General features: G+C 37.9%; 1 protein-coding gene across 15 annotated transcripts in view; it reads left to right on the forward strand.

Moving 5' to 3' along the window:
• tanc2a (tetratricopeptide repeat, ankyrin repeat and coiled-coil containing 2a) overlaps nt 1-16,038 on the forward strand; it is a 464,896-nt gene that overhangs the window by 296,111 nt on the left and 152,747 nt on the right. For all 15 annotated transcript variants that reach the window (XM_055657051.1, XM_055657052.1, XM_055657047.1 and 12 more), the window contains one exon: nt 7,189-7,452. In XM_055657051.1, the coding sequence (XP_055513026.1) occupies nt 7,189-7,452 (264 nt within the window). The remainder of the gene's footprint in view (nt 1-7,188; nt 7,453-16,038) is intronic.

Consider the following 16,038-nt stretch of genomic DNA (forward strand, 5'->3'; position numbering starts at 1 on the left):
CCATCACCTGTTGCAATAGATGATGGTGGTTGCAGAATTAGCTCAGGATACTTCCAGTTTCCAGCCCCGCGATGTGGACGCTTCTGCTATGGGGCCTCCTCCATACATTGTTCTTGCCATCACTGGATATGTTAATCAGCGTCTCATCTGTCTACAATACCTTTTTCCAGAACTGCTGTTTCTCTTTTAAGTACTTCTTGGCAAACTGTAACCTGGCCATCCTATTTTTGAGGCTAACCAGTGGTTTGCATCTTGCAGTGTAGCTTCTGTATTTCTGTTCATGAAGTCTTCTGCGGACAGTGGTCATTGACAAATCCACACCTGACTCCTGAAATGTGTTTCTGATCTGTCGGACAGGTGTTTGGGGATTTTTCTTTATTATACAGTGAATTATTCTGTCATCAGTTGTGGAAGTGTTCCTTGGCCTGGCAGTCCCTTTGTGACTAGTAAGCTCACCAGTGCTCTCTTTCTTCTTAATTATGTTCCAAACAATTGATTTTGGTCAGCCTAATGTTTGGCTGATGTCTCCCAAACAGTTTTATTCTTGTTTCTCAGTCTCATTATGGCTTCTTTGACTTTCATTGGCACAACTTTGGTCCTCATGTTGATAAACAGCAATAAAAGTTTCCAAAGGTGATGGAAAGACTGGGTGTTGAAAGATCTCTGATACCTGCATTAAGGAGGCATTTAAACACACCTGAGCAATTACAAACACCCGTGAAGCCATGTGTCCCAAACATTATGGCGCCCTGAAATGGGGGGACTACATATAAACACAACTGTAATTTCTACATGGTGAAACCAAAATGTATAAAAATACCCTTTAATAAAATCTGTCAATATGCACTGTGATTTTTTTTCTGTAAAAAATCTCAAATTGTGGTGTACGGAAGCAAATAAATAAATGATGTGTCTTTGTCTCAAATATAATGGAGGGCACTCTATCCAAATGGCCTCCATGTGTAAATTTTACACCAGGTAAAAGGAGTAGGTGAAAAACACAGGAAAAGGAGAGTGTGACTGAAACAAAGAGCAAAATGTTTGTGTCATGGAGATATAACAACATAAAGAGATTGCTCATGTTAATTGAAAGAACAACTGAGACATTAGAATAAGATCGAATGAGTTAAGAGTCAAGCATGTTTGATTGCCATATGCACCAGGACCTGAACAATGCAAATATTTGCAGCTGCTTTACAGGCACATTAACGCAACAATGCAACAAATAAATAAACAATAACCACTGATGCAATAAATTGTCTGTTATCAGAGCAGGAGTTGACAGCACGACCCCTCGGTTTGCATCACTGTTCAACACATTATAACAGATCCGCTACCTAATCTGCCTTATGTCTCTATCTCTTACTTCCTTTAATATGAAGATATCTAGTTATCTCTACTTTGAATGTAATCAATCACTAACCATCTACGTCCTTCCAGGTTGTGGCCAGTTGAGTGTCAGGATCCCTGGCTCTATATCATGATAGGTTTGATTGAATGCAATATATTCAAGGTCAGGACAGAAAATAAGTTTCAACCATGGAGATAGAGAATCATTGGATTTCTTTACCCAAGGAGGGTTGTGGTGTTGCTGAGTGTGTTCAAGACAGAGATCAGTATATTTCTTGATTTTAAGAGATTTGAGAGAACGGATGTTTAGTCCAGGAGAGGGACACTAAAGTAACAGGTTGGTCATCATGCAAGTGAATGGCAAAGCAAGCAAGAGAGGCCAAGTGACCCACTCCTGCTTCTACTTCTCATGTTCTTAAAAAGGTAACTGATAAACTTAATATTTTATCTTGAATTAATATCTGCATGTGCATTGCTCAGAATACTAATTAATCAATTTGATGGTCAATAGTAATTAAGCTAACATATTTAAAGAAGACTGATTTTGAAATAAGAAACCATAAAAGGTGACAGATGGAACCCTAAATGAATCTAGATCCAATACAAACTTTGTCTCAAGTCATACTAAATGTCGCTATGACGGCTTGCACCAATCAATTAGTGACCTTTACATTTCACACTGGCCACTAAAGCTCCATTACATTTCCAATGGCTTTTTAATTGGCCATTCATATATTTAAATATATTAAATATGTTTATTTATTGTAAGGTTTAAAACATCTTGGGCTGGATATTGTTGGACCTGGTCCATGTTCTCCTATTCACCTGTTTCAGATTCAACAGGTGATCTTGTTGATCCTCTGCCCCCTGTAGTCTCTGTAATGAGCAGGAGTCAGGCCAAGTACTGCCGAGTCCCCATCCCTAGACTGCCTGACAGGCTTTTATTTTCAGAGATCTTTGGAAGCTATTAAAATTGATGTAATTTGTTCCAAGTATTAAAAACATTCTAAAATATAGTGTAAAAGTAAAGTTAACTGAAAACACATTGAATTACTCAGAAATAATAAACTACGATGAAATAATTGAAAAATCTACCTAATCCTTCCCCACCTAATCCTATGCCCCAGGTCTAACCTGGCATAGGATCAGAGGTGAGATTACCCCAGTTCATTACGGGGGAGTCCCAATCAGACAGGATCCTGTTGTTGGACTCCACATAGAAATGTGTTGAGACAGATGCAATGCCAGCACAAGCCCAGAATGTAATAGTACTGGAATGCATGAATTTTGATAGTTCCAAAGTGAACATCCAGAAAGATTAGCCTTCATTGCACATCTTCATTGCTAAAGGTCTGGAGAAAATTGTATTTAATTTTAGTTTTAAGCTTTTTGATTAGGCTAAAGCTGAATGACTGCATTGCAATTACTAACGTGCGATTAACATGTTTGAAGCTCTTGCACAAATTTTAAAAATCAGAAAGCAGTAGAAGTTGTAATGGGTGGCTGTTTCTGTACTTTAAGAAAGTACACACTGGAGTTCTGAAAGGGCCAGTGCTATTCTGTTGATTACCAAGGTACCATCTTCTATTTCTTTTAGATGATACTAATAGTAAGGAAGGTAAATCATAAGTGGACATAGACTGAGGAGTGGCAGATTAAATTTAACACCAAAGAATGTGAAAACAATTTGGTTAGAAGAATGAGAAGAGCGAGCATGCAAATTAATGCAATTTTGCAGAGGGATTCCTGGCAACATATGTGCATAAATATAGGTGTAGGACAAGGTAACTATAATTAACAAGTAAGTTAATAATTATGGTAACAGGGGTAACTGTATAAGTTAACGAGTTCCAAGAATTTATAAATAGAATTGAGGAGTGCCAAAGCCAAACGTAATTCTCGACCTTTGTTAAAATGTCCCCAAACTTTAGTATCCCATCCAGTTCTGGATATCATGCTGTAGGATAGATATGGAATCGGGAGAGGAACAAGTAAAGCCCGCAGTCTCATCTACTTTCCAATAATTATTCTGTACATTATGCCATCCTAGTATGATGCTAGTTTCCATCTGTAAGCCTGTAATGTGGGTGATCCAGTTTGGGGAGAGCGCAGAGGTGATTTACTGGAATTATTCTATCAGTTTGAAAAGCCTGGGCAGTTCCTCTTGGATCTTGATGAAAGTATTTTAAAAAATCTCAGTTAGGTAGAGTAAGCAGAGTGAAAAATGTTTTTTTGTGACCCAAGTCTTTGTAACTAGAGAGAAAGGGTTTAATTGTTTCAGAATGTGAGTAGTAAGAGAGAAATATCTTTATGTGTAAATAGGACTTGAAATGCAGTGTTAGATAGTTCAGTGGGTGTAGATTCAGTAGTAGCTTTAAACAGGAATTAGGATAAATCTTGTAATGAACAATTTCAGTCATGTGGGGAAAGGTGGCAGTGGGGGTCACTAAGTAGATCTTTGATGGACAGCCGGGCTCTTATGTTATACATATTCTATGATTTTCCCTTTTCACAACTTGGACTTGGATCAAGAATTATTTTCCATCATAAAACATCCTATTAATTTGCCCCTAAAAGGCCCTCTGCAAAATTTAACATTACAGTAATTATCTCTAACCACATGAAAATGAGATTTTCCCTTTAATCAGTACTCAAAATGCTTGGAGTTGTTTTTGTTGGTTAAAAAATGTCATACTGTGACTATATTTTCTTTACCATCTAAAAAAATTTTTTTTAATCCATTTTGCTATTTTGCAGATTACAAACTCATAACATTTGTTATGATCAGTATACATATTTAATAAGCAAAACACATTTTTATCTTGATTATGCCATTGTCCTCATCAATAGATATTAATTCTATGCAAACATGAATGCTTTCAACCACAAATTATTTTACCCCTTTAAACTATATTTTTTATACCCGCATCTATTAAAAAAATCTCAATCTTAGAATGAGAGAATGGAGCAGCTGGGGTTGTGTACTCTGGAATTTAGAAGGATGAGAGGGAATCTTATTAAAACATATAAGATTATTAAGGGTTTGGACCCGCTAGAGGCCGGAAACATGTTCCAGATGTTGGGGGAGTCCAGAACCAGGGGCCACAGTTTAAGAATAAGGGGTAAGCCATCTAGAATGGAGATGAGGAAAACTATTTTCACACAGAGTGTTGTGAATTCTCTGCCTCAGAAGGCAGTGGAGGTCAATCCTCTGGATGTTTGCAAGAGAGAGTTAGATGAAGCTCTTAAAGATAGCAGAGTCAGAGTGTATGGGGAGAAGGCAGGAACAGGGCACTGATTGTGGATGATCATCCATGATCACAGTGAATGGCGGTGCTGGCTCGAAGGACCAAACGGCCTACTCCTGCACCTAATGTATTGTCTAGTGGCTTGGAAATTTCAATTGAAAAACAAACTTTTAGGAGTGGGAGTCACATTTAACCTCATACCTGAACAGCTTGTATATATAATTAATTTGGTGGAAAGAACAGAAATGTTATATACGTTTTAAGGCAGTGTAACGTAAATGCACTAGATTTTTTCCGAAGATGAGCATGTCAATCTAGAGGGAATCCAAGACCCCACACTCCAAGCAAGTGTGAAGTGTTGCACTAAGGGAGGTGGATTATAAGGGGAAAGTACATAGTTAATGGCAAACCTCTTCATAGCATATATATACAAAGCAATCTTGGGATCCAAGTCCACAGCTCCCTGGACATGGCAACACAAGTAGATGGAGTAGAAAAATACATATGGTATGCATGCTTATATCGCTCAGGGCATCGAGTAGAAGAGTAAGGAAACCAGGTTGCAACTTTATATGGATTTGACTAGGCCGCATTTGGAGTATTGTATGCAGTTCTGATTGCCCCATAACAGGAAGGACGTGGAGGTTTTGTAGATGCTGAGAAAAGATATATCACAACGCTGCCTAGATTAAAGGGTAATAGCCTTAAGGAGAGGTTGGACAAACTTGGAATGTTTTTTCTCGAGCATCGGAGAGTGGGGAAAAATCTGATAGAAGTATCTGAAATTATAGGAGGCAGAGATACAGTCGGCAGAACCTTTTTTCCAGAGGACTAAAGAGCATAGTTTTAAGATCAGAAGGGGGGAAATTTACAGGAGATGTGCAGTGCACGTTATTTGCACAAAGAGTGGTGAGTGCCTAAACGCACTGCCAGGGGTCATGCTGGAAGAAAATATATTATAGGTGTTTAAGAGTCTTTTAGATAGGCACATGGATATGCAGGACATTAAGGGATATGGATCATGTGCAGTCAGAGGACTTGGCATAACTGTGGCCTGAAGGACTGTATCTATGTTGGATTGTTTTATGTTCAACTAAAATTTCTCCCACCTTACGACTTTCTTTCTTGTTGTCAATCACACTTTCAAATTTGCATGCTTAATTTTACTGGTATTGTTTTGCTGTTTTTCTTTCCTTTTCGTATTATAAGGCACATCATCTATTGTGATAGATATTCTTCAAAAACCTCAATATGATTCTGATCCTTGGGGCATAAACTGCAAAGGATATGCTTCAGATTTATATGCCTGCATGTTTTTTAAGACAGTTCTATTGTAAAGGAAATCTGAAAGACAACCCCTGGGAAAAGCAAAGAAACCCGTGGCAGCATGTTGAATTTAAACAACAGTGCATTGAGTTTTAATCTCTACCGAAATTGGCTACTGAATACACCAAACATCCTTATCACTGACGCATTAAAATGTTCTGCACGACGTGATAATAAAACACTCTTGACTCTTGAAGGTGAAGTGAAAAACTTCTACAATTTAATGACATATCGAGAGCAAAATCTATCAGTGTTCAAAATCCAACGGCCCATTTGCTGTTACTGGTATTTGTACTCCGTACCCATAAACTAAACGTGATACTGCTACTTATGACATTCGCCTGGGCTTTCAGTCTGCTTCATCAGAGATGCATAGTAGATATTCTTCATGAGGCACTTTTGCTAAATGAACAGATATAGTGGAGTCTGCGTTCTGCTTTGCTGTCTAAAACCTTGGTGTCTTGATATCTGTGGCTAAATTTCAGAAGTGGAGTACAAAGTGCAACCACAATTATACATCTTCATTTACTGTCAATGACTTGAAAATAGATTTCTACAACATATTATCTGTTATGAAAATAAAGCTGTTCTTGTTTGTAAAGGCAAGGTAGAAGACGAGAAATCTAGTATCCATACCGTTTAACATGATTAAGCTTCAAAAAATGCTTTATTTTACAACTGTGAAACCCATCATGGCAGAAGAGTTGAGGAGAGAGAGAGAGAGAAGCATCAGCAAGTCAGGCAGCTTCTGTGTTCCTCTTCAGAACTTAATGGCTCTTCCAGCTGGTCACCACTGCCATTTGCAGGCATCATGGCTATCTGGCTTAGAAGCTGAGTCTATGCATCAATGTTCTTTGTTTAAAAAAAATACTATTTCTAATCTTTTTGAGATGTTTTGTTGTAGGTTCCAAATGTTATAGATTGCTTGAGTGTCAGATATTCAGACAACTATTACCATTGATATCTTGGACAGTTGGTGGGCATGGGGTAGTGACTTCACCAGCCATTCTGTTGGGGAAAGCACCTGGGGAAAGCACCTGCTTTGCCTGAGAAGCCCCACGTTGGGTTGGAACAGGAAGTGCAAGGAGTCAGATCCCAGCAGGAAACTGCACTGGGTCAAGGTTGAACAAACAGTGCACCTCGCATAGACGGTTCAGGATACAATGGAAGAGCTGCCCCGGTAAACATTTAATTGGTTTGAGTACTATTAACTTGCATCGCTAAAACATTGTTTCTACCTTTTCCCCATTTTACCAATCTGCAGCAACTTTGACAAGTTATTCAGAAAATGTGGACCGTACCAAATACAGCGGGGAAAGTGGGAAAGAATCAAGTTCCAGAGCAAACATTAAACCATGGCATGGTCAGAAATCTGCTATGGACTCCTGTTTATATCGAGTGGATGAAAATATATCTGGCTCCACGTTCAGCTTGAATAAATTCCCAGAAAGGAACTTGGAGACTGTCTCATCTCAATCTGTTCACTCAATACCGCTCTACCTAATGCCTCGACCAAATTCTGTAGCAGGTAGGAATATAGATTTGTTGTCTGTAATAACTTAACAATTTTGTTGAATAAAATACAGGTCATTACTATTTATCATTTGCTGTGATTATTTAGTATCCAGGTGTTTTTGCTATGTTTCTTTGAGTTTGCACTATCAATAGAGACAATTGCCTTGCAGAAGCACAGTGAGTACCTTATATATACTATTGCTTTCAAAATTGTTCACTGTGGTCTATTCAAGAGGTATCTGACGTTGATTTTATAGATCGTTCACATCATTCGATAAACTAATTTTAATATTTTTAAATGACTCTTTAATAAGAAAACAACATTTACAAGATCAGGTTATTGATATAATTTGGTTCTACTTTTGATTATGGGTGTGTGTATATTAAATACTGCACAACTATGAGTTAAAGTGATTGTTCCTCAATCAGGAAATATCATCCTTTCAGCACATCTTTATAAATATCTAGCTTAACCCAAGAACCCATATGTGTCGAGAATCACTGAGAAAAACACTTGGATTTTTATCACATTCTAATCTCTGACTTATTAAAATATATGATGCTGGCAGTGCAGAAACACATTCCAAGCTTACCATGCAAGATGTTTTCCATTGACTATTTATTGTAGCAACTCATGTTTTAATAATTTAATACTTCAATTCTGCGAATTTACGATATTCTATAAAATTTATAGTATAAATTGGTAAATTGAGCCATGTTATGACTAAGCAACTTTAATATGTCCATAAGGGCTACATAGTTACCTCTTGCCAAAAATATTTTGTGTTTTGGATGTATGATCAAAGATGATAATGAGTTAATATTGCGTTTACTTTAACGTTTAACTCATATCTGTATAAAGTGTCAGGCAAAAATAATTTATAGACTGAAATGTAATTTAAGAACTGTTAAATGTGATTCATGGGAGTAAACAGCCTTTTTGCGATTTTGTGATATTAAATAAGTTATAATACTGCCAATTGGATGATTCCTGTTTGTATTCGTTTCGGAATTATTAATATCTTTTTTACGTATGTGCACGAGGAACTCCATTCATAATTTAGTTGGTTAGGTTCCAATCTTATCTTTCAGAAGCCTCAAGAGTAAATTGTATTTTACTAATCAGCTGTTTTTGTAGAACTTTTGGTCGTTCATCACATTCTGCAAGGTAACAGATAAAAGCCTTTCAAGTATAGCTATTTGAATATCAAAATTAATCCAGTTTATTACTATCACTAATCATTAATAAATGGTAAATAAAATATCTATATGAAGAAAAACCTGCAATCATTTGAGTTTTAGCTCCTTTTCAATTTTCTTGATAAGAAATGGCTGTAAATGGTTTACATTGTTGGTAGTCAACATAATAATCTTAATTGGCAGTGAATATTGAACTGCTAAGTGTCAAATTTAAAATACGTAGTTTATTTTTTTCCGCTTTGGGTCTTCAGAATGTTTATTGCAGGGTTTTTATGGCACTCTTTCTTTCTTGACATTTTTTTGTCTTATTCACTCTGTAGAACTTTATTTTTTCCGTTTTATTACTTGTCCTTGGAATCCAGGTGAAAAACATTAATCAAATTACTTGGATCCCCTCTAATCAGGCCAACTAAGCATAAACCCATTTAAGGTACTTGACAAAATAGGTGGAAGATCTGATTTAGTAAAGTTATTCCATGTAGTAAAATTAGAAACTTCATCATGCGATTAATTATAATATCCCCAAAGACTTATTTTTATTACAGTTGCGATGTTCAAGTTAATCCTTGTGCATTAGAATTGTTTTTGTATAGACACACTTTAGAGAGGGTCATCTTTAATAATCTGTCTTCAGATTGGCAAAGTTGGTATTGGAAGAGAAATTTCTAAGCAGCATAGTATTTGATTACTTCTGCAGAACAGAAAAATAATTGAAGAAAGTTTTCTTGCATATTTGGATGTCGGCACAGAGCAAAGCTAGTATTATTTCTACTCTCTAAGGTTTCTGAGTATTTTCTGGTAATTCCTCCAATCAAATGAAACATTGTTCAACTTAAATATATTTCCTGAGATTTTAAAAGCAAAAATAACAACCTACATTTATTGAACAGATAGCTTAGTATCATGTTTCTGCAGGTTAATAGTGATGGAGTGCAGTGGAAGTGCCGTAAATAATTCTAAGGACACCTCGAGGCACTTTACATGGCTCTGAATCATTCTAATAACAGTGATTTGTAATGTGGGCAAACAACATTGTCTTTTGCATGCTAGATTCCACAACAGCAAATCTGTGTTTGTTTTACTGGTGCTCGTTGAGGCAAGAATGTAAAACAGTATCGTTTTACATCATTCGAAATCACAATCAATCACAATAATACTTTATTAGCCAAGTATGTTTTACAACATACGAGGAATTTGATTTGCCAAGTCAGTCATACGAATAAAAAGCAATGGAACACACAAAACACATTTTAACATAAACATCCATTACATTCCTCTCTGTGATGGAAGGCGAAAAAAAGTTCAATCTCTTCCCTATGCTCTACCGCAGTCGGGGGCCTCGAATCCTCCGTTGGTGGAATGATCTTGATTCCCGCAGTCGGGGCCCTCCATGTTGAGGTGATCAGCTCCTGTATCGAGGGTATGTTAGTTCCCCGTGCTGGACGATCGGACCCCGCGTCGGGGCTGTTTTAAGTTGAACAATGTTCCTCGATGTTGGAGCTCCCGACATCCACGGCCTCTCCCAAGACTGCAAGCTCCTGATGTAAAGTCCGCAGGCCGTGGTTGGAGTGATCCCAGGCAAGGGATCGACTCTAATGTAAGTCTACGCCCCGGGGTGGGGCCCATGGTCAGTCCAAAGAGGCCTCCAGCTCCATCAATGGTAGGCCGCAGAGTGACGGGAGAATGCGATCCAAAAATTAATTGCATCTCCGGCAAGGTAAGAAACTGAAAAAAAAGGTTTCCCCCGACCCCTCCCCCTCTCCCCATGTAACCAGAGAACATTACACACTAAAAGTAAAAAAGACAAAAAAACAGACTGCTGGCATAATTGCATTGTACATTTGGAAGGACAAATTATAATGCCTTTCATAAATTCCTGATGTCCTAAAGTGCAGAAAAGTAACTGGTTATCATAAAAGGTACACAAAAATGCTGGAGAAACTCAGCGGGTGCAGCAGCATCTATGGAGCAAAGGAAATAGGCGACGTTTCGGGCCGAAACCCTTCTTCAGACTGATGGGGGGGTGGGGGGAGAAGGAAGGAAAAAGAGAGGAGGAGGAGCCCGAGGGCAGGGTGGATGGGAGGAGACAGCTCGAGTGTTAAGGAAGGGGAGGAGACAGCAAGGGCTAGCAAAACTGGGAGAATTCAACGTTCATGCCACCCGGACGCAAGCAACCCAGGCGGAATATGAGGTGCTGTTCCTCCAATTTGGATATCATAAATTCATGGAGCTTGTACAGCAGAAATGGGCCCTTTGGCCTAACCCATCTATGCTGACCAAATTGCTGAACGTATCATTTACCTGTGCCTGGCCCACATCTTTCCACACCTTTCCTATCCATGTACATGTCTAAGTGTCTTTTAAGTGTTGCAATTGTACCCACGCACTACCACAGGATCCTCTTTGTGATAAAATAGCTTCTCAGGTCTCTTTTAAATATTTCCCCTCTCATCTTAAACCTATATCTCTAGTTTTAAATTCCACTACCCTGAGGTGTCCACCTTATCTATACCCCTCATCATTTTATATACTTCTATAAGGTCCTGCATTTTGGGGGGAAATACACAGCCTATCCAGCCTCTCCTTACAGCTCAAACCCTTCAGACCCAGTAACATCCTCATAAATCGTTTTTTGTATCCTCCTCAGTTTAGTGATCTCCTTCCCATCCCAGGGCAACAGAACTGTACACATTACTCCAAATGTGGCCTTCCTAAATTCTTGTACAGCTGTAACATGTCCCAACTTTTGTAGTCAATACCCTTCTTAAGGGTTTGGAACGCTAGAGGCAGGAAACATGTTCTCGATGTTGGGGAAGTCCAGAACCAGGGGCCACAGGTTAAGAATAAAGGGTAAGCCATTTAGAACGGAGATAAGGAAACACTTTTTGACACAGAGAGTTGCAAGTCTGTGGAATTCTCTGCCTCAGAGGGTGGTGGAGACAGGTTCTCTGGATACTTTCAAGAGAGAGCTAGATAGGGGTCTTAAAGATAGCGGAGTCAGGGGATATGGGGAGAAGGCAGGAACGGGGTACTCTTTGGGGATGATCAGCCATGATCACATTGAATGGCGGTGCTGGCTCGAAGGGCCGAATGGCCGACTCCTGTACCTATGATCTATTCTATTGTCTTCCCAACGAAGGCAAGTGTGCTAAATGCCTTCTTCACCACCCTGTCCACCTGTGTCACCTTCTTCATGGAACTGTGTACCTGCATCTCAAGGTCTTGTCCCTGTTCTACAGCACTCCCCACAGAGCATGTCACAGATCTGTTTCCCCTGTTGCTGCCGGACCTTCTTAGATTTTCCTTACCTTTGCTTCAGATATCAAGCATTTTGATTTTTAAACATTTAAGTTAACACTCCCATGTGAAGAGGATTTTAAATTGCTCGTTTGTGTCCCCTTAAAAAAAAAGGAATGTTATTTAAACCGATCTCACTCGATGGGAATTAATTTCAGAAATAAAACTAGGCCAATGGTGACGGTTAGTGCTATCAGAGAGATGAGGTTAAAATTACCCCATGTATTTTCAGTTAAATGCCATGAAAAATATTAATAGTTGATTTTATGGCCTTGTGAAAAATCAAAACTTAGTTGTACTTTGTCCTTTGTAGAGCTTCTCTAATATGCTGTTGTACACATGTTAATTGAGCATTCTGATTTATTTATGGTGAGGTTGATTACTTGAAATTACAAGATGGAGTCAGTTATGACTTAGCGAACCTGATTTAGACTGAGCAAACCCAGAGTGTACTGTGTCCTAGAATACTTTGTGAACAACTTGATGTAATGGTTTTCATATGGTTGACTAAACAGTATCCTCGGGGGGGGGGAAGCTTTTTTTTCCTTCAGCGGTAATATGGAAAAGAATATATGAAATAAAAAAAGGTAAAAATTTGAATTAAAGAACAATAAAGGAATCGGGTGAATATAAGATGATGAATAAAATGTTCCAAATTTCTGAAACTCATTATTTCTTCTGGAAAATCATGTAGTTATACGATACTATACGTCACAGTTTCTATTTTCTATGTAGACTGTGAGCCTGTATTCACAAAAGAAACAAAATGTCGGCATGTTAATTTGACTCTCAAGAATGAGAGATGGAAACACAGTTGCTGCATGTACATAAGCATAAGTGTTGGTCAGTGATTGTTTAATAGAACCTGAAAGCTTCAATTTGTTGAATATTTACATTTCTCCACCTATCCAGAATTTTAAGTTTTGCTTCATCAACTTTCATCTTCAAAGTTAAATGTCAGTTATTATAGTTAATTCTATAGCTAGGAAATAGGATGTCATGTACATGTAATTGTGTCAGATGATATTTGGGTTGCAATGACATGCTGTGGCTTTGCAGATTTCTTTATTGCTGTGTATACTGTGCAGGGAGTATCATGTAGCCAAATAATTTGTATGTTAGATTGGAGATAAATCTTTTATGTTTTGTCAGCTGGACTCAACTATTGAAATAAAAACAACACTTGCAGGTTGGTTGTCACTACTGATATCCTATGATGATAACAAGGATAATTATCTCTTTACTTCCTAACCTCATTGTGAACTTTGACAGAGTTGACCATAATATCCTTCTCTATTGTCCCTCTCCGATCATCCAGCTAGATGTAAGCGAGAGCTTTGTTACTGGAAAATCAATCACTTTGTTTCCCACAAATGCATTATTGTCCACAGTGTTCAACAAGGGATCTATCTTTAGATTCCTCCTATTTGTCATATGCATGCTACTCCATGAAAATATAATCTGAAATCATAGCATTAGTTTCCACGTGAATGCTGAAGACACCCAACTTTACCTAAGGAGAATGGGGTTGGGAGGAAAAGATAGATCAGCCATGATTGAATGGCGGAGTAGACTCGATGGGCCGAATGGCCTACTTCTGCTCCTATGACTTATGAACTAAGCATCACCTTTCGATCTATGTTCCAATGTATCTAGATTATATTTAGATTGCTAGTCTGATATCCAACACTAATTTAGAAACAACACTATCTTTCTTCATGCTAAATATTGGGAAGACCAGAATCTTTGCCTGTAAGCACCATTACATCTATTCTCTATCTAGTGGCCGTCCCTCTCAGCAACATTTATTCCTTAACCAACCATCCCTAATAAAAACTCTGCCGTATCACTGTGTGAGCAAGTTGTATACAAAATGTGTGCTGCATTCCCTGATTGCCTACATTTCAAACGCTTTTCATTGGCTGTTAAGTGACATATATAGGCCATGAAATGTGCTTTCATAAATCCAAGGCATCCACATGATGTAAATTAGAGTGGCCATATCTAGGCCAAACAGACAGATAGCTCTCTGCTGAAGGGTATAAAGGTGAGGATGCTGAAAATACATGTTTGAACATTTTAATTATAGCATAATACCATATCAGAAAGAGCAGACTATGGACTACAGTTCTCAAGAGTGTCCACTTATTTTGAAATGAATTTCATGCAGCCTTTTTTGTCATGTTTCTGAAGACAGTTAGTGCATAAGTAGCATTAATCTGTCATGGTATATACAAAAGCTATTGATAGTATTGGGAGAATGCAAAAAATGAGTTTCCAGATATTTTTTGCTGAGGGAGGGACTAATTGCAGGAATTGCAAGAACATTTTATATTAAGACACATCTTAGTTTAACATAATTTTTTTTATTACATTTGGTTCAGTTATGGTTTTAAAACAGCAGAAGTAAAGCTAGAGAATTAAAAATATCTTGTGCTTTAAAAATTGTTAGAGTGGAAGCTATGGCTAACCCACTTTCCCCCTGAGGAGATGGTGATGTGTACTGCCCTCGTCCTGTTATAGTTTCAGAATCTTGGCCCACTTATGTTGTAGTACTATCGATGGATACCCAGGACTAGATCCTCAGTGACTTGTTGTTGAGCTTTGAGATGCTTACATACTCTTGCTACTCTTGTCCTCGACACTGGAAATTACAAGTTTAGAAGTTGTGGCTGAAGATTCCTAAATACTTGTTCCAATTCATCATGTAGAATGTATGTGGTGGTAACAAGCACTGCTGTTGGTGATCAGAGATCTTTCATCTTGAATTATGTCTGTTTTTAAACACTGCATCTATTCAGGGAGCAGGAGTGTTCTGTGATCATTCAGAGATTGTTCTGTACTAAAGAGGATTTGGGAAGTTATGGTATTAACACAGAACACTGCCTTTAATGTGCATCGGTTGTCATTTATATATGAATCTGGATCAGTCAAGTTTAACAGATTAAACCAATATGAGGAGCAAAACAACTTTCAGATCACAAGAATTAAGCCCGTCGATTCAGTTGTCATTTTACTTTCATTCATGTTTGATGACCAGAACTTTTTTCTAAGCATTGGAGGTTGGGTTCCATTTTCTTTTGTCCCTATCACTAGCAATGTTACAAAATTTTGAGATTTAAAAAATCAAGTCTGCAATTTATCCCATCAGATAAAGCATAAAAAGAGGGTTAATTTGACACCTAATTCACTTTCATATCTTCAGTATTAAAAAATGTATGGCTATTTTCATACTCGGAAATTAGCATCTTGTTATCTATTGATTTTCCATTAACACAAAAGCTGTGATCAAGAACAGTCTAAAGCCCATAACTTTATTAAAAATTAAGAGAACTGAAAGAAATTTTCAGTTATTATAGATTGAAGCATTCTGAAACAAATATTATACAATCTTACTTGGATGACCTGAAATTAAAGCATATAATTAGTTAGTTACCCAATTGTAGCTAATTCCAAAATTCAATTACTAGATCTAAACATCTATCCATTTCTTAAGGAAAGATTAACATTTTTAAATAGCCTAAGTGTCCAAAGAACATTCACACAAGAATTCACAATAAAACATGATTTTTAAATCTCATTGACATTAATTTATAGGCCAAATGGAAGGGATTTAGTGTTCAATTGCTGTAAATTAATGGCCATTTAAATCGGCTTGCGAGTGGGATTCTGTGGAACGCGCTGGTTTAGAACGTTGCCATTGGGGTGGATTTGAAGCCCATATGGCATGAAAGATACTGCGGGATTGAATGGGCTCCCAAGTCAGCTACTCGCAACATAAAATTTTGTATAAAGGGATCTTAAGAAGCCCTTTTTAATGTAAAAATAAACAACCTACCTTGCCTTGTCCCCTACATGAGATCCGTCCCGTTGTCGGGGTTCGCGGCTTTAGAGGATGATTTTTAATCTACTATACCAATTAAATAACCCAATTTAGTTTAAAAATACCTGCAGCGAACGAATTTTGCAGCGATTTTTTGTCAGCAACTAAGTAGGCTGAACAACATCGATTTCAACAGCCTAGAGAAAACCGCGTTTTAAACCCTCCCCCCTCTCAAAGGCGCGAAAGTCGCGCACATGGGCAGCGGCAGAACTGCAGCAC

The sequence above is a fragment of the Leucoraja erinacea genome, chromosome 27 (genome assembly GCF_028641065.1).
Source record: "Leucoraja erinacea ecotype New England chromosome 27, Leri_hhj_1, whole genome shotgun sequence".
NCBI classification, from domain to species: domain Eukaryota; kingdom Metazoa; phylum Chordata; class Chondrichthyes; order Rajiformes; family Rajidae; genus Leucoraja; species Leucoraja erinaceus.